The sequence below is a fragment of the Filicampus tigris genome, chromosome 20, assembly GCF_054856515.1.
Source record: "Filicampus tigris isolate MCC_2025a chromosome 20, RoL_Ftig_1.0, whole genome shotgun sequence".
Taxonomy (NCBI): Eukaryota; Metazoa; Chordata; class Actinopteri; order Syngnathiformes; family Syngnathidae; genus Filicampus; species Filicampus tigris.
Window position 1 is genome coordinate 1,880,027 of NC_141236.1, and position 18,102 is coordinate 1,898,128.

Consider the following 18,102-nt stretch of genomic DNA (forward strand, 5'->3'; position numbering starts at 1 on the left):
TGTCTGAGAAGAGAATAGCACATTGGTAGCTGAGATGAGCGTCAATGAACCATTGTTCACCTCACAAAGTAGAAAAATTTGAACTTTATACAAGCATCCTCCAGTTAAAAATCTTAGCAGAGATACGTGCGGACTTGTCAGAGGAGAGACTTGGGCATCCTCAGTCGTCGTTCTTTTTTTTTTTTTTTTTTTTTTTTTTTTTAAATAACCCTAAACTAGACAGAGCTATCAAACATGGTTGTTTGGGCCAACATGTCTGTTATTTTAGGGCTATAGCTTTGGCTGTCACGTGACATGCAAAGAACGGGCCAAATTGGCTCATGTCGTTGGCCTACGCCGGGATTGCCATTCGAATGATGAGTCTGCCCATATGGAGGAAATTCTTCTGTCAGGTATTGTTTGAGTGGTTTATGAATGGATCTTCCAGTTGTTGGAACTACTGAATGTCAGGACTGGTTTAAGTTTCTGATGAACCAATGCTTTGTATTATGTATATTAATTTAAATATAGATTTTTGGGGAAAAAAGGGCAAGTCAACTAAAACCCTTTCCTCACAATAATATGTTCTATGCAGCCCCACTATTCCAAACACAGTGTTCTGATCAATACTCCCTTTGAGGAATATGAATTAAGCAGAAAAATTCACCCATTTTTAATCCATCTCATGGGGCGCCCATTTTGCCACTTGCTGTTGACTGAAAATGACATCATAGTTGCTCACTGCTCAGGGCTCAAGTAATGACCAATCACGGCTCGGTTTGTGACTGTCACATGAAAAACATAGCAAACAGGTGAGCCGTGATTGGTCGTTCGGCTACCTGAGGCCTTTGGCATTGTGATATGTGACTTTCAGTTGACAGCAAGTGGAAAAATGACCTACCTAAGATGGATAAAAACGAGTGGATTTTACTGCTTAACTCATATTCCACAAACGCAATATTAACCAGAATACCATGTTTAGACTTGTGAGGCCGGATAGAAAATATTGTAAAGACATTTTTTGACTTGACTTCCGCTTTATGGAAGGTAAAACGTTTAGGCTGAGAGCCTTGGCCTACGTGCCAGCACTTTCTAAGGATAAGCATAACATATTTACTTAAAATTAGTTCAATGGCTATGTTTAACAAATTTTTCATGGTCAATGATCAACATTTTCTTTGGCTAACTTCAATGTTCACTTTAAAAAGGGGAAATCAAGCCAAAAAATGTCTTGACAAAAATGTCTTCAGCAAACTCCACCCGGTTTTAACCATCTCAGGGGGCGGCCATTTGTCACTTTTGTCGAGTGAAAATGCTTCAGAAAACAGATGAGCCATGATTGGTCGATACCTGAGCACTGAGCAACCGTGATGTCATTTTCAGTTGACAACTAGTGGCAAAATGTCATCTGACATGGACAAAAACGGACGGATTTTACTGCTTAACTCATATTCAACAAATGCAATATTAATCATAATGCCATTTTTTGACTAGTGAAGGTGCATAAAACATTATTATAATGGTTTGTTTTGGTTGACTTCCGCTTTATAGTTAAAAAAAGGGAGAACAGCAATACATTTGTCATTTTTTTATTAGTCGCAAAATCCAGTGTGACATTTTCTTCCGTGCAATGAGTGCGTGTAGTACATTGTATTAACAAGGGCGGTTACAGTTATCTTCCACAAGCGCGCCCCTAGTGGTAAAAATCTTCTCTCGTCCACACGGTCCAGGCTCTCGTTTTGCATCTTCAAAACCGGCACTTGAAATCCTAGAAGGCGGTGTGGTCCACCTGGACATCATTTGCGCTCTTCAACGTGCAACACAGAGCACAGGATTCTCCTCTTCCTCCTCCTTCCTCCTCGAGGCCACTGCCCGTCTTCTCCCGCTCTCCTCTTCTCTCCACAAAGCGCAATGTGCTGATCGCTCCTCTCGCTCGAGCAATAATGATTTCCGTCGTGTCCACTGTGGAGAGCCTTCCCAGGGGCACGGGGACCCCGGCACCGAACGTGTACCAGCGGATCAGGAAGGTCTTGAGCAGGTAAGACAGGACAGCACTAGCGTCCTCTCACATCCACTCCACGCCAAGCGGGGAGCGACAGCAGCCGCTCATCACTGCGGACGCTGCTTTTGTTTCAACCTGTAACATCACCTGTCACGTCTTTTTACTGCATAGGTTCAGCTTGTGCAACAGATGGTAACAGAGACGCAGACAGAGATGGTACACGTCACGTCACGCGCGTGCGATTCACGTGTGTTTCACGCGCACGTTTGCACATGCAGTCTCGCCTTGTTTGGTCAACCTGCACCTTTTGCTTGTGAAAAAAAAACGGCCACTTGTATTTACTGCTTCATTTAATGACATGCAAAGTTGTTTCTGAACACTTGCACGATCTTAACCTCCTGGGTGAGCCCACGCGTACGCAGCTACACCCAACACAACTCCTCTCCACTTTCTTACCATCTGCTCTTTTATCCCTGGCTGCTCTTGTCTGTCCTCGGGCTGTTGGGCAGGCAAGCTGAGTTTGAGATCAGCATATCAGGCCCGTGGCAGTCTGCGTGTGCGCTCGCGCGTGTGTCAAGTTCAGTGGAGACAAAAAGCAAGTCTTCCTGACATGATTTATAACATCAACGCAAAGGAGAGAAAAGAAGGCAAAGAAGTCTTTTCAAAATAATTGACCCGTGATACGCATGCAAGGCAGCAATCTCTTTTAGCGCCAAGATTATGTTTCTCTCTCTCTCTCCTTCTTTCTCTCTTTCTCTCTCTCTCTCTCTCTCTCTCTCTCTCTCTCTCTCGCTCTTATATTAGGGATGTCACAATATCAATAAGGGCGGTATCCCGATATTAAAATTGCCACAATATATCGTTGTCGTCGTGGTGTAAGTAAATCTGTTTTAAAGTCCGTTGTTTTGCCCTTGTGCAGTTCCAGCACCCTCTGGTGGTTAGTTTATTAGTGCAGTTCCATTTGATGCAATTTGCCACCTATAATGGATGGATCGATGTTTAAGACCCACGCTAATCGCCAGAAAAAGGGGAACATAACACATTTGAGTTCCTTCACTAAGTGACCCGATTCACAATGTGTGCATTAGCAAGTAAGTACCTAAATATTAGGTGTTCTGTCATTGTAGGTCATCTATTTCTTTGTGAATGCTGTTATTATGTAAAAAAAAATAAAAAATATTGCGATTTTTTTTTTGTATCTATTCTTTCTTTTTTACAATATTGTGCTTTTTTTTTACAATATCGTGAGCTTTTACTATATCCCCAACCTTCCCACAATATCGTATCGTGATGTTCTTGTCGTGATATTATCGTATTGTGACATTTGGATATTGTGACATCCCTAATATATATATATATATATATATATATATATATATATATATATATATATATATATATATATATATACTGGCAAACAATATATATATATATATAATGTGAAGTGAAATGAATGTGAAATGAGTGTGACACCCCTGATGTACAGTGTGCCTTAATATTTGAATTTTGTTTGAAAATGTGGACTTGGGGAACTGTTGGAATTCTAGGATTGGTGAAAATAGTTCCCAATATGTCTTGGTTGAACTAAACCTTCTGAATTTGTAATGGGGATGATGGAGATTTGTTGTTGTTGTTGAGGCCTCATACACTTGAATGTTTTTAGGTCTGGGTGGAAAATGGGGAATTCTGTGAAATTCTATAAAAGCTGGGAATCTTTGGAATGCCGGCAGAATTTTTGGGGAGACTAACATGTGGGACTGCTCTTTAACATTGACACAATGCATGAAATGAAGTGTCTATTACTGTATATAACCCTATTTGTAAAAAGACGTCATACTGGCAAACAATACAAATCACATGTATTTTTTTTAGGGTTCAAATTATTTGAACCAAAAACAGCAATTATGCAACCATAAACCAAGGGTGTGAGTCTACCTGTATACCGGTATGTTTTCTGTCACCTACAGGGACCTGCTGGTGACATTGGCCTTAGGACAGGTTCTGTCCTTGTTGATCTGTGCCATCGGCCTGACTAGCAAGTACCTGGCTGATGACTTCCATGCTAACACACCAGTGTTCCAGAGCTTTCTCAACTACATCCTGCTATTTCTGGTCTACACCACCACGCTGGCAGTCAGGCAAGGTACACACAGTGACATAGGCCATCATTTATTTGTGAAAGTTGTGATGCAGCAGCACTGCAGAAATATTGTTTACTCATTATTTTTATCAAATAAAATGATTACGTGAGTCTCAAAACTGCTGGAAAAGTGAGAACCCCCCTCCAAAAGTTGTATTCTTGCATTTAAAATTGAATGCCTGTTCAATGAAGGCTATTTATTATGCTTCAATATTCCCATGTGTTTGTGTGCGCGTGTCTGTCTCACCAGGTGAAGGAAACCTGTTGGCTATTTTGAAGCAGCGTTGGTGGAAGTACATGATTTTAGGTTTAATAGACATCGAGGCCAACTACCTGATACTAAAAGCTTACCAATACACCACACTGTCCAGTGTACAGGTATTTGTATTTGTATTGGTTGAATGTAAGAATCATATTGATGTGGCATTTACTGACCTTACTGACGCAGCTTTCCAAGGAGAGAAATTCAATAATGTTCTCATTGTCTCTGGCAAAGCATCCTTTTGGTGTTAAGGTGATATGTGTGATAAAAGGTACTGTATTTCTTTAAAGTGGAAGTCAACCCAAACATATTTTTTCAAGAATATGTTCTATGCACATTGCAGGCCCACTAGTTGAAACAAAGCATTCTGATTATGTGGTCCTACTGAAGTTTATAACTGAACCGTCATCCAGACCTAATGCCACACATACCTCTGCTGAGGCCACACTTTGAACAAAACTAGAGTCTACAATGTTCATTTTAGGTAACAGTTTAACTTTGCTTCCATACAAGTATAACGAGAAGTTAGACACTGTATAATAACACTAAAACACAGTAAAACTACTTCTGCTTGTGCTTTGTGGTTGCTTCATCATTACGTAATATTTAAGAAATTATGGTTGGGGCATTGAACTTTGAGGGTGTCTACCTTAATCTCCTACAAAATTCTCATGAGACTGATTTATGGGTTCTAAACTAGAGAATTCATTGCAAATTTTTACACTTACAGTGGAAGTCAACCCCAAAAAATATTTTTAAGAAAATGTTATATGCAGCCCCACTAGTCTAAACACGTTTTCTGATTAATATTGTATTTGTGGAATATGAGTTAAGCGGCAAAATCTAGCCATCTCAGGAGGCGGCCATTTTGCCACTTTGTGTCGACTGAAAATGACATCACAGTTCCTCAGGGCTCAGATAACAACCAATCATGCCTCACCTGTTTTCTGAAGCTGAGCCATGTCATTTTCAGTCGACAGCAAGTGACAAAATGACCCCCCCTCCCCGACCCCCCATTAGATGACTAAAATGGTTGGATTTTGCTGCTTAACTCATATTCGACAAACATAATATTATTCAGAATATGAAGTTTAGACTAGAGGGGATGCATAGAACATAATATTGTAAAGACAATTTTTGTTGACTTCACTTTTATGTCATTTCTTGATTGACAGGTCTGGTTGTATAATGCTAGGGTGTGGTCAGTGAAATTGAAATCAGTAATCAATTTTCCCCAAAATTTGATTATTCACATTTAATTCATGATTTAACACAGGGATTAGTACTTTGAATACAAGCCCGGGTAGCTTTGATTAGTTGTTTTTCCTTTTTTAAATGAAATCACCATTTAAAAACTACAATTACTTAGGTTATCTTTGTTTGACATGTACATTAGATTGGTGATCTTAAACATAAAAGTGGGTACACTGCAAAAAAAAAACAAAAAAAAAAGAATTGAAGAGTGGGCAGATAATACTTTTTCATGCCACTAATATGAGCAATACCACACATGGATTGTGCAGACACATTTGATGTGTTCCTTCATTTTAATGGATGTCATTTTACTGGATTGTCTGGCAAGAAACCATGCCACTGACAATGCTTCTTATATCATCAGTGCTTTTACTATTATTTTTTGTTCTCTTTTGTCTCCCTCCTCCTCTCAGTTGTTAGACTGCTTTGTTATCCCAGTGGTCCTACTGCTGTCCTGGTTCTTTCTATTGGTGAGATACAAGTCCGTCCACATTGTAGGCACATTATTGTGTGTTTTGGGTATTGGTTGCATGGTGGGGGCTGACATCCTACTTGGCCGGCAGCAGGGCCTCGGTGAGTACAATCACAAACACTCGATGAACTTACTGTCTTTTGTTTCACTTTGTCTTTTTTTTTTTTTCATGGAGGTGCTGACAATATCGTGTTATTGTGGAACTGTTGGTTCATAGCATACTGTTATTTGGTAATGTAATTTTCTAAAAATATTGTTAACTTTAACGGGGAAGTCAATCCAAACATATTTTTTTCAAGAATATGTTTTATGCAGACCCACTAGTTGAACCGAGGCGTTCTGATAAATATTCCGTTTGTGGAATAACAGTTAATTAACCCGTTCAGCCATCTCTTGGGGCGGCCATTTTGTCACTTCTGTCGACTGAAAATGACATCACAGTTGCTCAGGGCTCAAGTAACGCTCAATCACAGCTGACCTGTTTTCTGAAGCTGAGCCATGATTGGTCGTTATCTGAACCCTGAGCATCTTTGATGTCATTTTCAGTTGTGACAAAATGGCTACACCCCGAGATGGCTAAAAAGGGGTGGATTTTGCTGCTTAACTCATATTCCACGAACACAATATTAATCAGAATGCCTTGTTTCAACTAGTGGGCCTGCATAGAACATATTCTTGAAAAAAATATGTTTGGGTTGATTTCCGCTTTAATTGTGCTCGGGCTTGATATGATCTATTTTGCCACTCACCAGCTACTGTGCCTAGTGGTTTCCCAGAGTTACTAGTCACTCAATATTTACAGTTGACACATTTTTTTGTAACAGCAGTTTACCACAACCAACTTCCTCATTTGCTAAAACAGGATAAAAACACGGTGGTCGACTGGTTAGCACGTCCGCCTCACAGTTCAGAGGTCGTGGGTTCAATCCCGGCTCCGGCCTCCCTGTGTGGAGTTTGCATGTTCTCCCCGTGCCTGCGTGGGTTTTCTCCGGGTGCTCCAGTTTCCTCCCACATTCCAAAAACATGCATGGTAAGTTGATTGGAGACTCTAAATTGCCCCTAGGTGTGTGTGTGAGTGTGGATGTTTGTTTGTCTCTCTGTGCCCTGCGATTGGCTGGCGACCAATTCAGGGTGTCCCCCGCCTACTGCCCAAAGACAGCTGGGATAGGCTCCAGCACGCCCGCGACCCTTGTGAGGAGAAGCGGTATAGATAATGGATGGATGGATGGATAAAAACACTTCCACTATATTGTTTGATGGCTAAGGAGGAACCTTCTGTCCTTTTGATTTTTTTTTTACTTCATTGTGACAATTCTTTTATGCATGCATTATAGGAGAATAGGGCGGCACGGTGGTAAACTGGTTAGCGCGTCCGCCTCACAGTTCAGAGGTCGTGGGTTCGAACCCGGCTCCGGCCTCCCTGTGTGGAGTTTGCATGTTCTCCACGTGCCTGCGTGGGTTTTCTCCGGGTACTCCGGTTTCCTCCTACATTCCAAAAACGTGCTTGGTAGGGTAATTGGACACTCTAAATTGCCCCTATGTGTGATTTTGAGAGTGGATGTTTGTTTGTCTCTGTGGACCCTGCGATTAGCTGGCAACCAATTCAGGGTGTGCCCCACCTACTGCCCGAAGACAGCTGGGATAGGCTCCAGCACACCTGCGACCCCTGTGAGGATAAGCGGTATAGATAATGGATGGATGGATTACAGCAGAATATAGTTGTTGCAATTCATGCATTTCTCCACTGAGGGACAAATAAAGATCTTTGAACTTTGATATGGCTGAATTAAATTAACTCAAAATTAAAGATGGGGCTCCTGGAAAACAATATTGTGTTTGATTTCTGAGGATCCACTGTTTTCAAATATATTTTATCAAAGGGATATAAAAGTAAACAAAAAGTATCAATGGTAATAGCAAAAATAAAATAGTTAATTTACACATAACTCCTTTTTTTCCCCTCATACTCCTTTATCTAGGTGAACAAAAGCTGTTTGGTGATATGTTAGTTCTGGGAGGAGCAACTTTGTACGGGATCTCCAACATCTGTGAGGAGTATATAGTGAAGAACCTGAGCCGCGTGGAGTTCCTTGGCATGATGGGCCTCTTTGGATCATTTTTTAGTGGCATCCAACTGTGAGTGAATAAGTAAATCTTCTGAAACCTAACTGTATTGTACAGTTCATACACACTGTAATGTTTGATAATTGACATAAGTGATCTAAGTGATCTAAATCTAAGGTTTTACACAAAAATTCGCATGTGAGGTGAACAAAAATACTTACTACATATAGAATTCCCTTACCTCACTAACCACTAACCTAATACTTCCTAACCAAATGACAAAAATGCCATTACAGCGGAAGTCAATCCAAACATTTTTTTTTTAAGAATAGGTTCTAAGTAGGCCTATTAATTGAAACACATTCTGATTAATATAGTGTTTGTGGAATATGAGTAGCAACAAAATCCACCAATTTTTAGCCATCTCAAGGGGCAGCCATTTTGTCCCTTCCGTCGACTGAAAATGACGTCACAACTGCTGAGGGTTCAGGTAGCGACCAATCACGGCTCAGCTTCAGAAAACAGGTGAGCCGTGATTGGTTGTTACTTGAGCCCTGAGCAACTGTGATGTCATTTTCAGTCGACAGAATTGACAAAATGGCCACCTCCTGAGATGGCTAAAAACGGGTGGATTTTGCTCATATTTTATATTAATCCTATTGCCTCGTTCCAACTAGTAGGCCTGCACAAAACATATTCTTGAAAAAAAATAAGATATGTTTCGTTGACTTCCCCTTTAAGGACATAATATGTACATATGTCAGTTCTTTTTTTTTTTGGAACCAATATCCAGAAGAGCACAGCTGGGATAGGCTCCAGCACGCCCTTGTGAGGATGAGCGGTATCGATAATAGACGGATGGATCCAGAAGAGTATCTTAATATATTTTAAGGCTCAAATGCTAAAAGATTCACTACTTAACTACAAAGACTCTGAAGTAAGAAAAAAATAAATAAATAACCACATACTGTGTTGTAGATTTTTTCCTCCCTATGCAAAGACGTGGGAAACAGCTAAGCAACATTAAGTTCAAGAACTAATTTTACGCACGTTTACACAAAAATCAACGCACTCCAAAATTTTAATACTATAGGCCACTACCGTATGTTTGTCCTGCTGGTCATTTAAAATGTCCCAGTATAATAGTCTGACTCACTCACCTGCATAGCACTGCAGTACAGGGCAGTAAAGTTGGTCTCCTCTGTATCACGGGTGCACCAACCATCCATCACAACAGCTGCTTGTCCAATTAAGACACCGTATGTGTTTGTAACACTATGAAGCGTTGAATATACATTATTCATTTTTGGGGCGGAAACAAATGTAATACTCTTCATGCATTTCAAATGAACGGTCAACGGCTCTTGTGGAAAAAAATTGCCGTTTGTATATTTTTGAGATTTGTGTTGTCATGGCGGTGTTGAAATCGTTCGTGGCTGACCACGTCTGTAAACAAACAGCAAATAAGGTTTGTGCTTGAATTCGATGAACATATAATCTGCTTACTATTTTACCCGGAAGACACAATTTTCTTAAAGTGGGATTCAACCCCAAAATTTTCTTTATAGCCCTCCATTAGTCTAAACGTAATATTATTATTATATGTATATATTATTATATATTAATAATGTGTTTGTGGAATATGAGTTAACCCGCAAAATCCACCTGTTTTTAGCTATCTCATGGGGCGGCCATTTTGTAAATCTTTTCGTTGTCGACTCAAAATGATATCACGGTTGCTCAGGGCTCACGACCACTGACAGCTCGCCTGTTTTCTGAAGCTGAGCCATGATTGGTCGTTTCCTGAGCCCTGAGCAACTATGATGTCATTTTCAGTCGACAACAAGTAGCAAAATGGCCGCCCCCTGACATGGACAAAAACAGGTGGATTTTATTACTTAACTCTGACAATTTTCATAAGAAAATTTTGGGGGTGACTTCCGCTTTTCAAAACTTATTGTAGGGTGGGGTATGCCCACTCTAAGAGGAAGTGAGCAGAATTGGCATGCCTGTGTCTTTATAGGCTTTGTGTCTGCTGGAATGACACAGAAATTGTGCTTCACGAATTCTGTGACGCAACAGATAGACATGCGCATGTTGAGAAAAAAAGAAATGCAAGCCATTTTTGTACATAGTTACATTTGTTGATTTGTTTAGTACATTACCCTTGTGAGAGGAAACTAGAAAGGATATTGGGACAGAAAACGGCTTCCACATTTTCATATTTTATTTACAAAAGCATACATCAGCCCTCTGGTGCCAGCCGTCTGTGTGTTTGCTTGCAGGGCCATAATGGAACACAAGGAGCTGCTGAAGGTTCCCTGGGACTGGCAGATAGGCAGGTTTTGTCCATTTGCCTCGGTTGGGAATTTCAAAATGCTGCATGTGCAACAAATCTCTGTTTGTGTCACAGGTCTCCTCTATGTGTGCTTCAGTGCCTTCATGTTCAGTCTGTACAGCTTCATGCCGCTGGTAATGAAGAGGACCAGTGCCACCTCGATCAATCTCTCTCTGCTCACAGCTGACCTGTACAGTCTCTTGTGTGGCCTCTTCCTCTTTCATTACAAGGTAACAGTGGAAACGTCTACATGCACCCATATTCTTATGGCATTAGGTATAATAAGACTGGCATGTAAACATTTGTAAACTTTTTTCTCTTTTTTTTTTAAATTGATTGTACGCATGTTTATACAGCTTTATGGATTATGTCAAGATACAGTCAGAAGTACATTTTTTGTCTTCAGGCATACAGGTTTTGTCACTGTAAAATGGAGCACTTTCATTTATGTATTATTTGTTTGAAAGGTACCCAGAAATGTTTTCTGTTTACCTTAACCCTCTTAAATAGTTATTACGTGTGTTGGATCGGTTTCATTGTCAGTCATCTAACTTGTCCAGATTTTTCTTTTTATTTAATTTTTTTTGTGTGCAAACCGTTTTTAAAGACTTTCATCAATGGAACTGTGAGTCTTCACCTAACAATGGAAATATTATTTGTGAAGGTAGCATGTTAGGGCTCAAAATGAAGTGATAATGACGTTTCATCTTATTGGTTATCAGTGACAATTTAGTTGTTTGGTGTTGGATTTGAATTTAATCATGATAGACATGCTTTTTTTTTTAAATGGGCGTTCAATAGGGCTGTCAAAGTTAAAGGGTTAACTATGGAGATTAATTTAAATTTTATAATGCATTGAAAAATTTTACTTAGTTAACTCAGTTTACTTCCTGTGGCAGCTGACGTCTGCTCACTTTGCAGCCAAACTTAGAGGAGAGTTACTGTCACAAAGACGGACTTACGTAGTTTTACTTTAAAAACGGCTCATTGGAGAAATCCAAAATAATTTGCACACTTTGCAGAGCCAAATTCAAATACCATATTAGTCGTACGTCTTTGGTGTATCGTTCAACAGTTGGATTTTACAAGAAAAGAATCGTATTCAAGGATAAAAAAAAAAGCTATTAGAACAGTCTTTGAATACAAATATACTTTTACTTTGTTCCACATTACCTTAATTCCATGATTTTGCTCAAGGAAATATCGTTCCAAGTGTCATAAAAATTGTAGTTGAAAAATACGATTAATTGCGATCAATCATGGAAAATTTTGCGATTAATTCGTTAAGACATTTTAATCGCTTCAAAGCACTAGTTTTTAAATGTGTATAGCAGTTAATAAGGATAAAATGTTACGGTATTAACAATACTCACATATACAAACTTAGTTTAAAGACGTTGTGATGGTGACAGTTCGACCCAGGAATGAATTATTTTTGCAAGTTTTTTTGTTGTTTTAAAAAGTGATATATATCAAATTCTTTAATCTTGATGTTCTGGCAAAAATATTCAGTTTTGTGTGGTTAACGCATAGAGCTAATTTCAATAGAGGTAACTCAAAACACATACTGAATGAATGTTCAAGGTTTTTTATTCCAACATTTCAGTCAAGTGTTTCAAGGTAAAAAGTCATTTCTTTAAAATGTGTTTTGCTTGTGTGTTGCAGTTTTCTTGCCTCTATTTGCTGTCGTTCTTTATCATTCTCTTGGGCCTGGTGGTTTATTCCTCTGGATCCACCTATGTGGTTCAGGACCCCCGAGTCTACAAGCAATTCAGGAACACAATCAACCATCGTCCCACTGACCATCTCCAGCCCAGTCAGCGAGTCTTGGAGCCATCGGTAGCATATACCAGTTTGGGCCGTGAGTCAGGGGAGGAACCTACTTCACGTGTAATTTAGGTTGGAATATTAGATTGTTGACTGTTGGAGACTAGTGGTGGAAATGAGGGATGCAAAGGTATGCTTTGGCCCTCAGTTGTGTACAAAGAGCTGTCTCCAGTCTGTTGAGCAGGTAAAGCTGGGTGATCTCTTACTGTCTGGGCCAGGTGTTGATTTGATGGGCTATATTGGATGAGAGCAAGAGGAATAAGCTTCAGATCCCCATGACGAATCCTTGTACCCACATGAACGTGTACCGGAAAGAGACTGAATGTTATTAACTCAAGACTAGCCTCTACAGTGGTGAATGTAAATTATGAACGATGTACATAGTTGGTACAGTAATGTTATATTCTCTTTCTTTTTAACTCTTTGAATACCATACTGTTTTTGCTTGATAACTGTGCATAAACTGTGTTACCATTTGTGTATGGGTGCTTGGCGTTTTTTGTTGTTGTTGTTGGGTTTTTTTTTTTTTACATTTTACAGTAAAGCCATCTGCTCAAACAGAACTATGTGGTAGTGATCAATGACCTGAACCCCTTAACTACTTACCACCACAAATGGAAATAAGATTTGGTACCGTACGGTAAATTGATTTTATTTATTTAAAATTGAAGTTTTGGTACACAGAAATGCCCGTGTATGAACATTGCAGGGACACTGGTCTGCTTTCTGAGAATATAATTTGTAAAGTATAGTAAAATTACTATTAAACAAAAACCCTTAAATAAAACAGAAGTAATGAGTTGTTGTGTTTTTCCTTCTGACAGAGCAAAAAAAAAAAAACACACACATGGAAAAAAATCACATTGAGAAATAGAATATTAAGAGGGAGATGCTGTCATTTGCAGCTAAAAAAATACACATTTTGCTACAGTTAATATTTAAAGTTTGCATATCAAAGTTACAACTTTATTTAAAATAAAACAGAAACTGTTCTTTAAAATTAAATGGAAATGCACGCCACTCAGAAATTAAATAAAATTGAACAGTGATTAATAGACATATTGTTATTGATTCCCCAAAAATTTTTTACATGCAGTTTGCATTTAATTGCGTGATTCCTTCATGTACCAATAGAAAGAGCCTGCATATCACCAGTGGTTCTCGTGTCACATTTTGAGAATCACATGAAGTAGCCTTGTGAGTATATAAGATAGCAGGTCTCCCTTATGCTGTTACTGAACCCCCCCCCCCCCCCCCCCCCCCCCCCATAAACTCTAAGGAAGGCTCTAAGGGAAATAATTAGAAGATTTCAAAGAGCCCCTTGGCATCTTCATTATTGGAGGCCAGGTGGTTCAGCCATATGTGCATGCCACTTTCTGCTGAGTGCTTCTTCAACAAGAGAGGCACTCCGAAAAGGTGAAAAGATTGTAGTTGACCATCAGAACAGAATTATATTGAAATTATAGAACGGTGCAAAACTATGCACCTGCACCAAAATATGATAATTAATTCTTTACATTATTTTATGACCAGTTCTTTGGCATGGCCCTCAGTCAGATTTATAGTTTGTTTGTTTTTTTGAACCCAAGATTGCGAGAATAATACAAAATGTATTGTAGTATCACTGACACAGAAATTGTTTTAATGCACATTTGAATAGCGAGCAAAGAGGTCGGATCAACAATGTGGAGTTTCAAGAACTCTGCAGCTGATTTAAAAAAAAATTCAAACAAGGGTTCTTACATCCTTCTAGTACATTTTAGTTAGCTGCATCTGATGAAAAAGCGTTACTCCTTCAACATTAGTTTATCTAATTCTGGTTGGAGTTTTGTATCTGGAACAAAGGACCAACAGAAATGCTTTACTCTAAAGTGAAGTTTGAATGTGTGACTTGTTGTTCAGTACATACTAAATAGTTTTATATTATTGTATTGTTGAGTAGCATGGGTAGATGAACTGTCTAGGATCATTTGTAGGGATTAAACTCGTTTGGTTGTGTCCACAGTGACCTAATCTACATGTTTATTTATTGAATTTACATCTGGCTAGTTTATGTGTTTCCTTGTTTTAACTTCACATCAGTGTTAAAAATACACATTATTATTATCTTTAATCAATACTAAAAAACAAAGATAACCCAAGTAAATATAGAATGCAAATTTTAAATGGTGATTTTATTTATTAAGGGAAAAAGGATTATTCAAATCTACCTGGTACCCCTAAACCTAATATAGTAACTAGTTGGACCACCCACAGAAGCAACAACCGGAATGAGGCTTTCAATCTCAGGATTTTCTGGTATAGAGACGATTTCATGGTTCAATCAAAGCAAGTTATCCAGGTCCTGAATTAGCAAAGCAGCCTCCAGACCATAACACTACCACTACCATGTTTGACTGTTGTTTTTTTTCTGAAATGCTGAAATACCTTCCAAAAAGGTGTTTTGTGTTTTGTGGTTTGTGGTTTGGGGTTTGTGCTTTGTGTTTTGTTTTGTTTTGTTTTGTTTTGTTTTTTGTTTTGTTTTGTTTTGTTTTGTTTTGTTTTGTTTTGTTTTGTTTTGTTTTGTTTTGTTTTGTTTTGCTTTGTTTTGTTTTGCTTTGCTTTGCTTTGCTTTGCTTTGTTTTGTTTTGTTTTGTTTTGTTTTGTTTTGTTTTGTTTTGTTTTGTTTTGTTTTGTTTTGTTTTGTTTTGTTTTGTTTTGTTTTGTTTTGTTTTGTTTTGTTTTGTTTTGTTTTGTTTTGTTTTGTTTGTCCATGGAATAGTCTCCCAAAAGTCTCGGGAATCATTCAGATGTGTTTTACAAATATATGTCATGTTTTTTTGGGTGAGCAGTGGTTTTCATCTTGGAACTCTTCCAACTTCCTGGATGAGTAAACTAAAAAATGTGATTATTCACAGCAAATTCACGATTTAATCATTAAGTACAAGCGTTTTACACAGGGTCAAGTAGCATTGAAATGCTGACCAGGGATGTCTTCTGGAAGCTGTCCAAGAATTGTAAAGTCTGCAAAGACTTGGGAATCCGCCTCAAGTAAGATTTTTGCAAAGCTGACCGGGAGGCTCGTGCTGCTGCGTGGTCGATGATGGAGCAAGCCAGGGCTGCAGGGAAGAATGTGTACTTCAGAGGTCACGTGGGGTACATTAACGGCAACAGGGTTGTGCTAAATTAGATTGTCGACAATATGCAACATGTTATGTGCCTTTTTTTCTCAGGTATTTGAACCTTCCTTTGGAGTCTAGAAAATGCGGTTAAATTCTCATCTTTTCAATGCTCAGTTTTGTGTTTATATTTTTATCTTGGATTTTTCAATTTTGTTCCAAAGGTTTTATAGCATATATTACAGTTTAGTGAGACTTTGGTAAATTTTCCTGTTTAAATTTGAAGGTTATACGTTAGATTGGGTTCCTAATTGTGTACTTGATTTGTTAAAGTTGACTAACGTATACGTTTACATGTTGAATTAATATTTAACAAGAACTGTTCACAAATGTTATTGTAATTAATAGTTTTATGTAGGAGCAATATACTACACTGCGTAGTTTCAATCTTTAGATCTCTAGTTATGGTTCTATCTCCTTTCTATGACCTTTTTTTAGTTCTAAGTTTTCATTTATTTCTCTTAATGCTAGGGGTCTCAGAAATTCTATTAAAAGAAAATCAACGTTTTTTTTTTGCAAAAATGAAAAAGCACAATGTGTTCTCCTGCAAGAAACACATTCGTATGACATGGATGAAAAATTCTGGTTGAATGGGGACTGTGGAGACAAAATTGTGTTTAGTCATGGTACAAATAAGTCGGCAGGTGTGGCTTTACTTTTGAACAACTTCCCTGGTAAAATTCTATCCACAAATAGGGACCCATTAGTGTCACTGGTAATTTGTGTCTTAGAAGCAAACAAAGATTTTCTAATTCTTGGAAACATTTATGGGTACATCAGCCTTAACCAGAACAAAAAAATGATTTCTGAAATTACTCAGTCCGGGAAATGATCTTTACCAGAGATATCCTACTAAAAATCTTATTTTTGGTGGCAATTATAATATGGTTGATAATATGGATGAATGGCTTGATAGATTTCCTTCTAAATACCAAAGTCATTTTTATAATCGTGTTTTTTTTTATTTTTGCAGTGTGTTTAATCTGAAAAATGTCTGGCGCTTTGCTAATCCGGATTCCCAAATTTATATGTGGTTCTCACCTAATAGCTCAATTAATTAATTGGTTTTTGGCTAATATCTGATATTGGCCCTGGATTTGAATCAGCAGTTTCAATTTCAGATGCTCCTCTAACAGGTCATAATATGATTACGCCTAGTTTTATATCTTCAAACACACATTTTAAAAAAGGTTATTGGAAATTTAATTCAAATTTACTGAAAAGATGAACCTTTCTGTCAATAAGTAATTGATGCCATAAATGTTGCGATTACAGACAATAATATTGAGATTTATAGAGGAAAATGGGAGTATTTGGAATATAAAGTACGCCAGATTTCTATCGCAAAAAGTAAATTAATAAGGAGCACTAGAAAGAGAAAAGAACTTGAAATCATTAAAGAAATAAACAATATCTGTAATAAACCTTCCATAAATGATGATAGCAGACAAAAACGTTTACTTTTGCAATCTTCATTAGATAACATTTACATATCTAAAGCCAAAGGGGCATATATTCGATCAAGAGCAAAATGGATAGAAGAAGGGGAAAGAAGCTCATCATACTTTTGTAGACTAGAAAAGAGAAGACAAGAATGGGATGCTATAAGGACCTTACTGATAGATGATCAAGAATGCACTGACCCAGACTTAATTTCTAAAGAAATCTTTAAATTCTATATTAAACTGTATTCACTCTTATTCACCCTGAGATGCAGATACTTTCTTTGCACACGTTAAGGGATGGATCCCCAGAATTGATGAGTGTTTCAAAAATGTTTGTGAAGCGGACATTAATATGGCAGAAGTGGAAAAAGCTATGAAATGCTTAGCGCTGGATAAATCGCCAGGATCAGATGGTCTAACATGTAATTTTTATCGGCATTTTTGGGAACATCTTAAAAACCTCTGTTTTCATATGTTAAGAGAAATATCTGAATCCCTCACTCTCCCAACTACTATGAAGCAAGGAATAATCACATTCATTCCTAGACCTGAAAAAGACCATAAAGTAATAGATAATTTTAGGCCTATAACATTACTCAATAATTATTATCTAATTTTAACTCATATATACGCAAACAGATTGAAATCTGGCATTACTGAAATTATCTCGGACACACAATCTGGATTGATAAAAGGACGATCGATTCATAATAATTTACGATTGGTGTTTGACTTACTTGAATACAATTATTTAATTGAAGAAGAGGGTTTTATTTTATTTTTAGATTTCTTTAAAGTATTTGGAACGATTGAACATCAATTCATATTCAGTACTACTAAAATTATTTGGTTTTGGAGAAAACGTCATTAACATAATTAAATTAATTTATAAGGACACGAATAGTACTATCATTCTACCAAAAGGTACATGTCCAAGATTCTTGATAAATAAAGACATTACACAAGGTTGCCCTATTTCTCCCCAACTCTTTATCGCAGCAGAAATGCTATCAATTCTTATTAAAAATACAGAATTTGGAAAATTGACAGTACTCGGCAGACAGCTGGCGATTAGCCAGCTTGCTGATGATCCAGCCATCTTCATGAAAAATAGTGACCAGGTCTCTAAAATTATCAAGACAATTGATTTTTTTCTGAAGC

At 37.9% G+C, this 18,102-nt stretch overlaps 1 protein-coding gene across 2 annotated transcripts; it reads left to right on the plus strand.

Moving 5' to 3' along the window:
- Positions 1 to 1,655: 1,655 nt before the first annotated feature.
- slc35f1 (solute carrier family 35 member F1) lies at positions 1,656 to 13,119 on the plus strand. 2 transcript variants are annotated; one of them, XM_086019156.1, is made up of 8 exons: positions 1,656 to 2,017; positions 3,949 to 4,124; positions 4,372 to 4,499; positions 6,051 to 6,210; positions 8,089 to 8,245; positions 10,459 to 10,511; positions 10,587 to 10,741; positions 12,177 to 13,119. In XM_086019156.1, the coding sequence occupies exons 1-8, from the start codon at positions 1,923 to 1,925 to the stop codon at positions 12,408 to 12,410; spliced, it is 1,158 nt and encodes a 385-aa protein (XP_085875282.1). In that variant the 5' UTR covers positions 1,656 to 1,922; the 3' UTR covers positions 12,411 to 13,119. The 2 variants fall into 2 exon arrangements, with proteins under 2 accessions (XP_085875282.1, XP_085875283.1); XM_086019157.1 differs by having other exon boundaries at positions 3,949 to 4,119.
- The last annotated feature ends 4,983 nt before the right edge of the window (positions 13,120 to 18,102 follow it).

Excerpts from the sequence above, each read along its gene's own strand:
- slc35f1 (XM_086019156.1), top strand. The coding sequence starts at position 1,923 with ATGATTTCCGTCGTGTCCACTGTGGAGAGCCTTCCCAGGGGCACGGGG. Across the intron at positions 4,125-4,371 it reads CACGCTGGCAGTCAGGCAAG|GTGAAGGAAACCTGTTGGCT; the intron begins GTACACACAGTG and ends CTGTCTCACCAG. Across the intron at positions 6,211-8,088 it reads TGGCCGGCAGCAGGGCCTCG|GTGAACAAAAGCTGTTTGGT; the intron begins GTGAGTACAATC and ends TCCTTTATCTAG.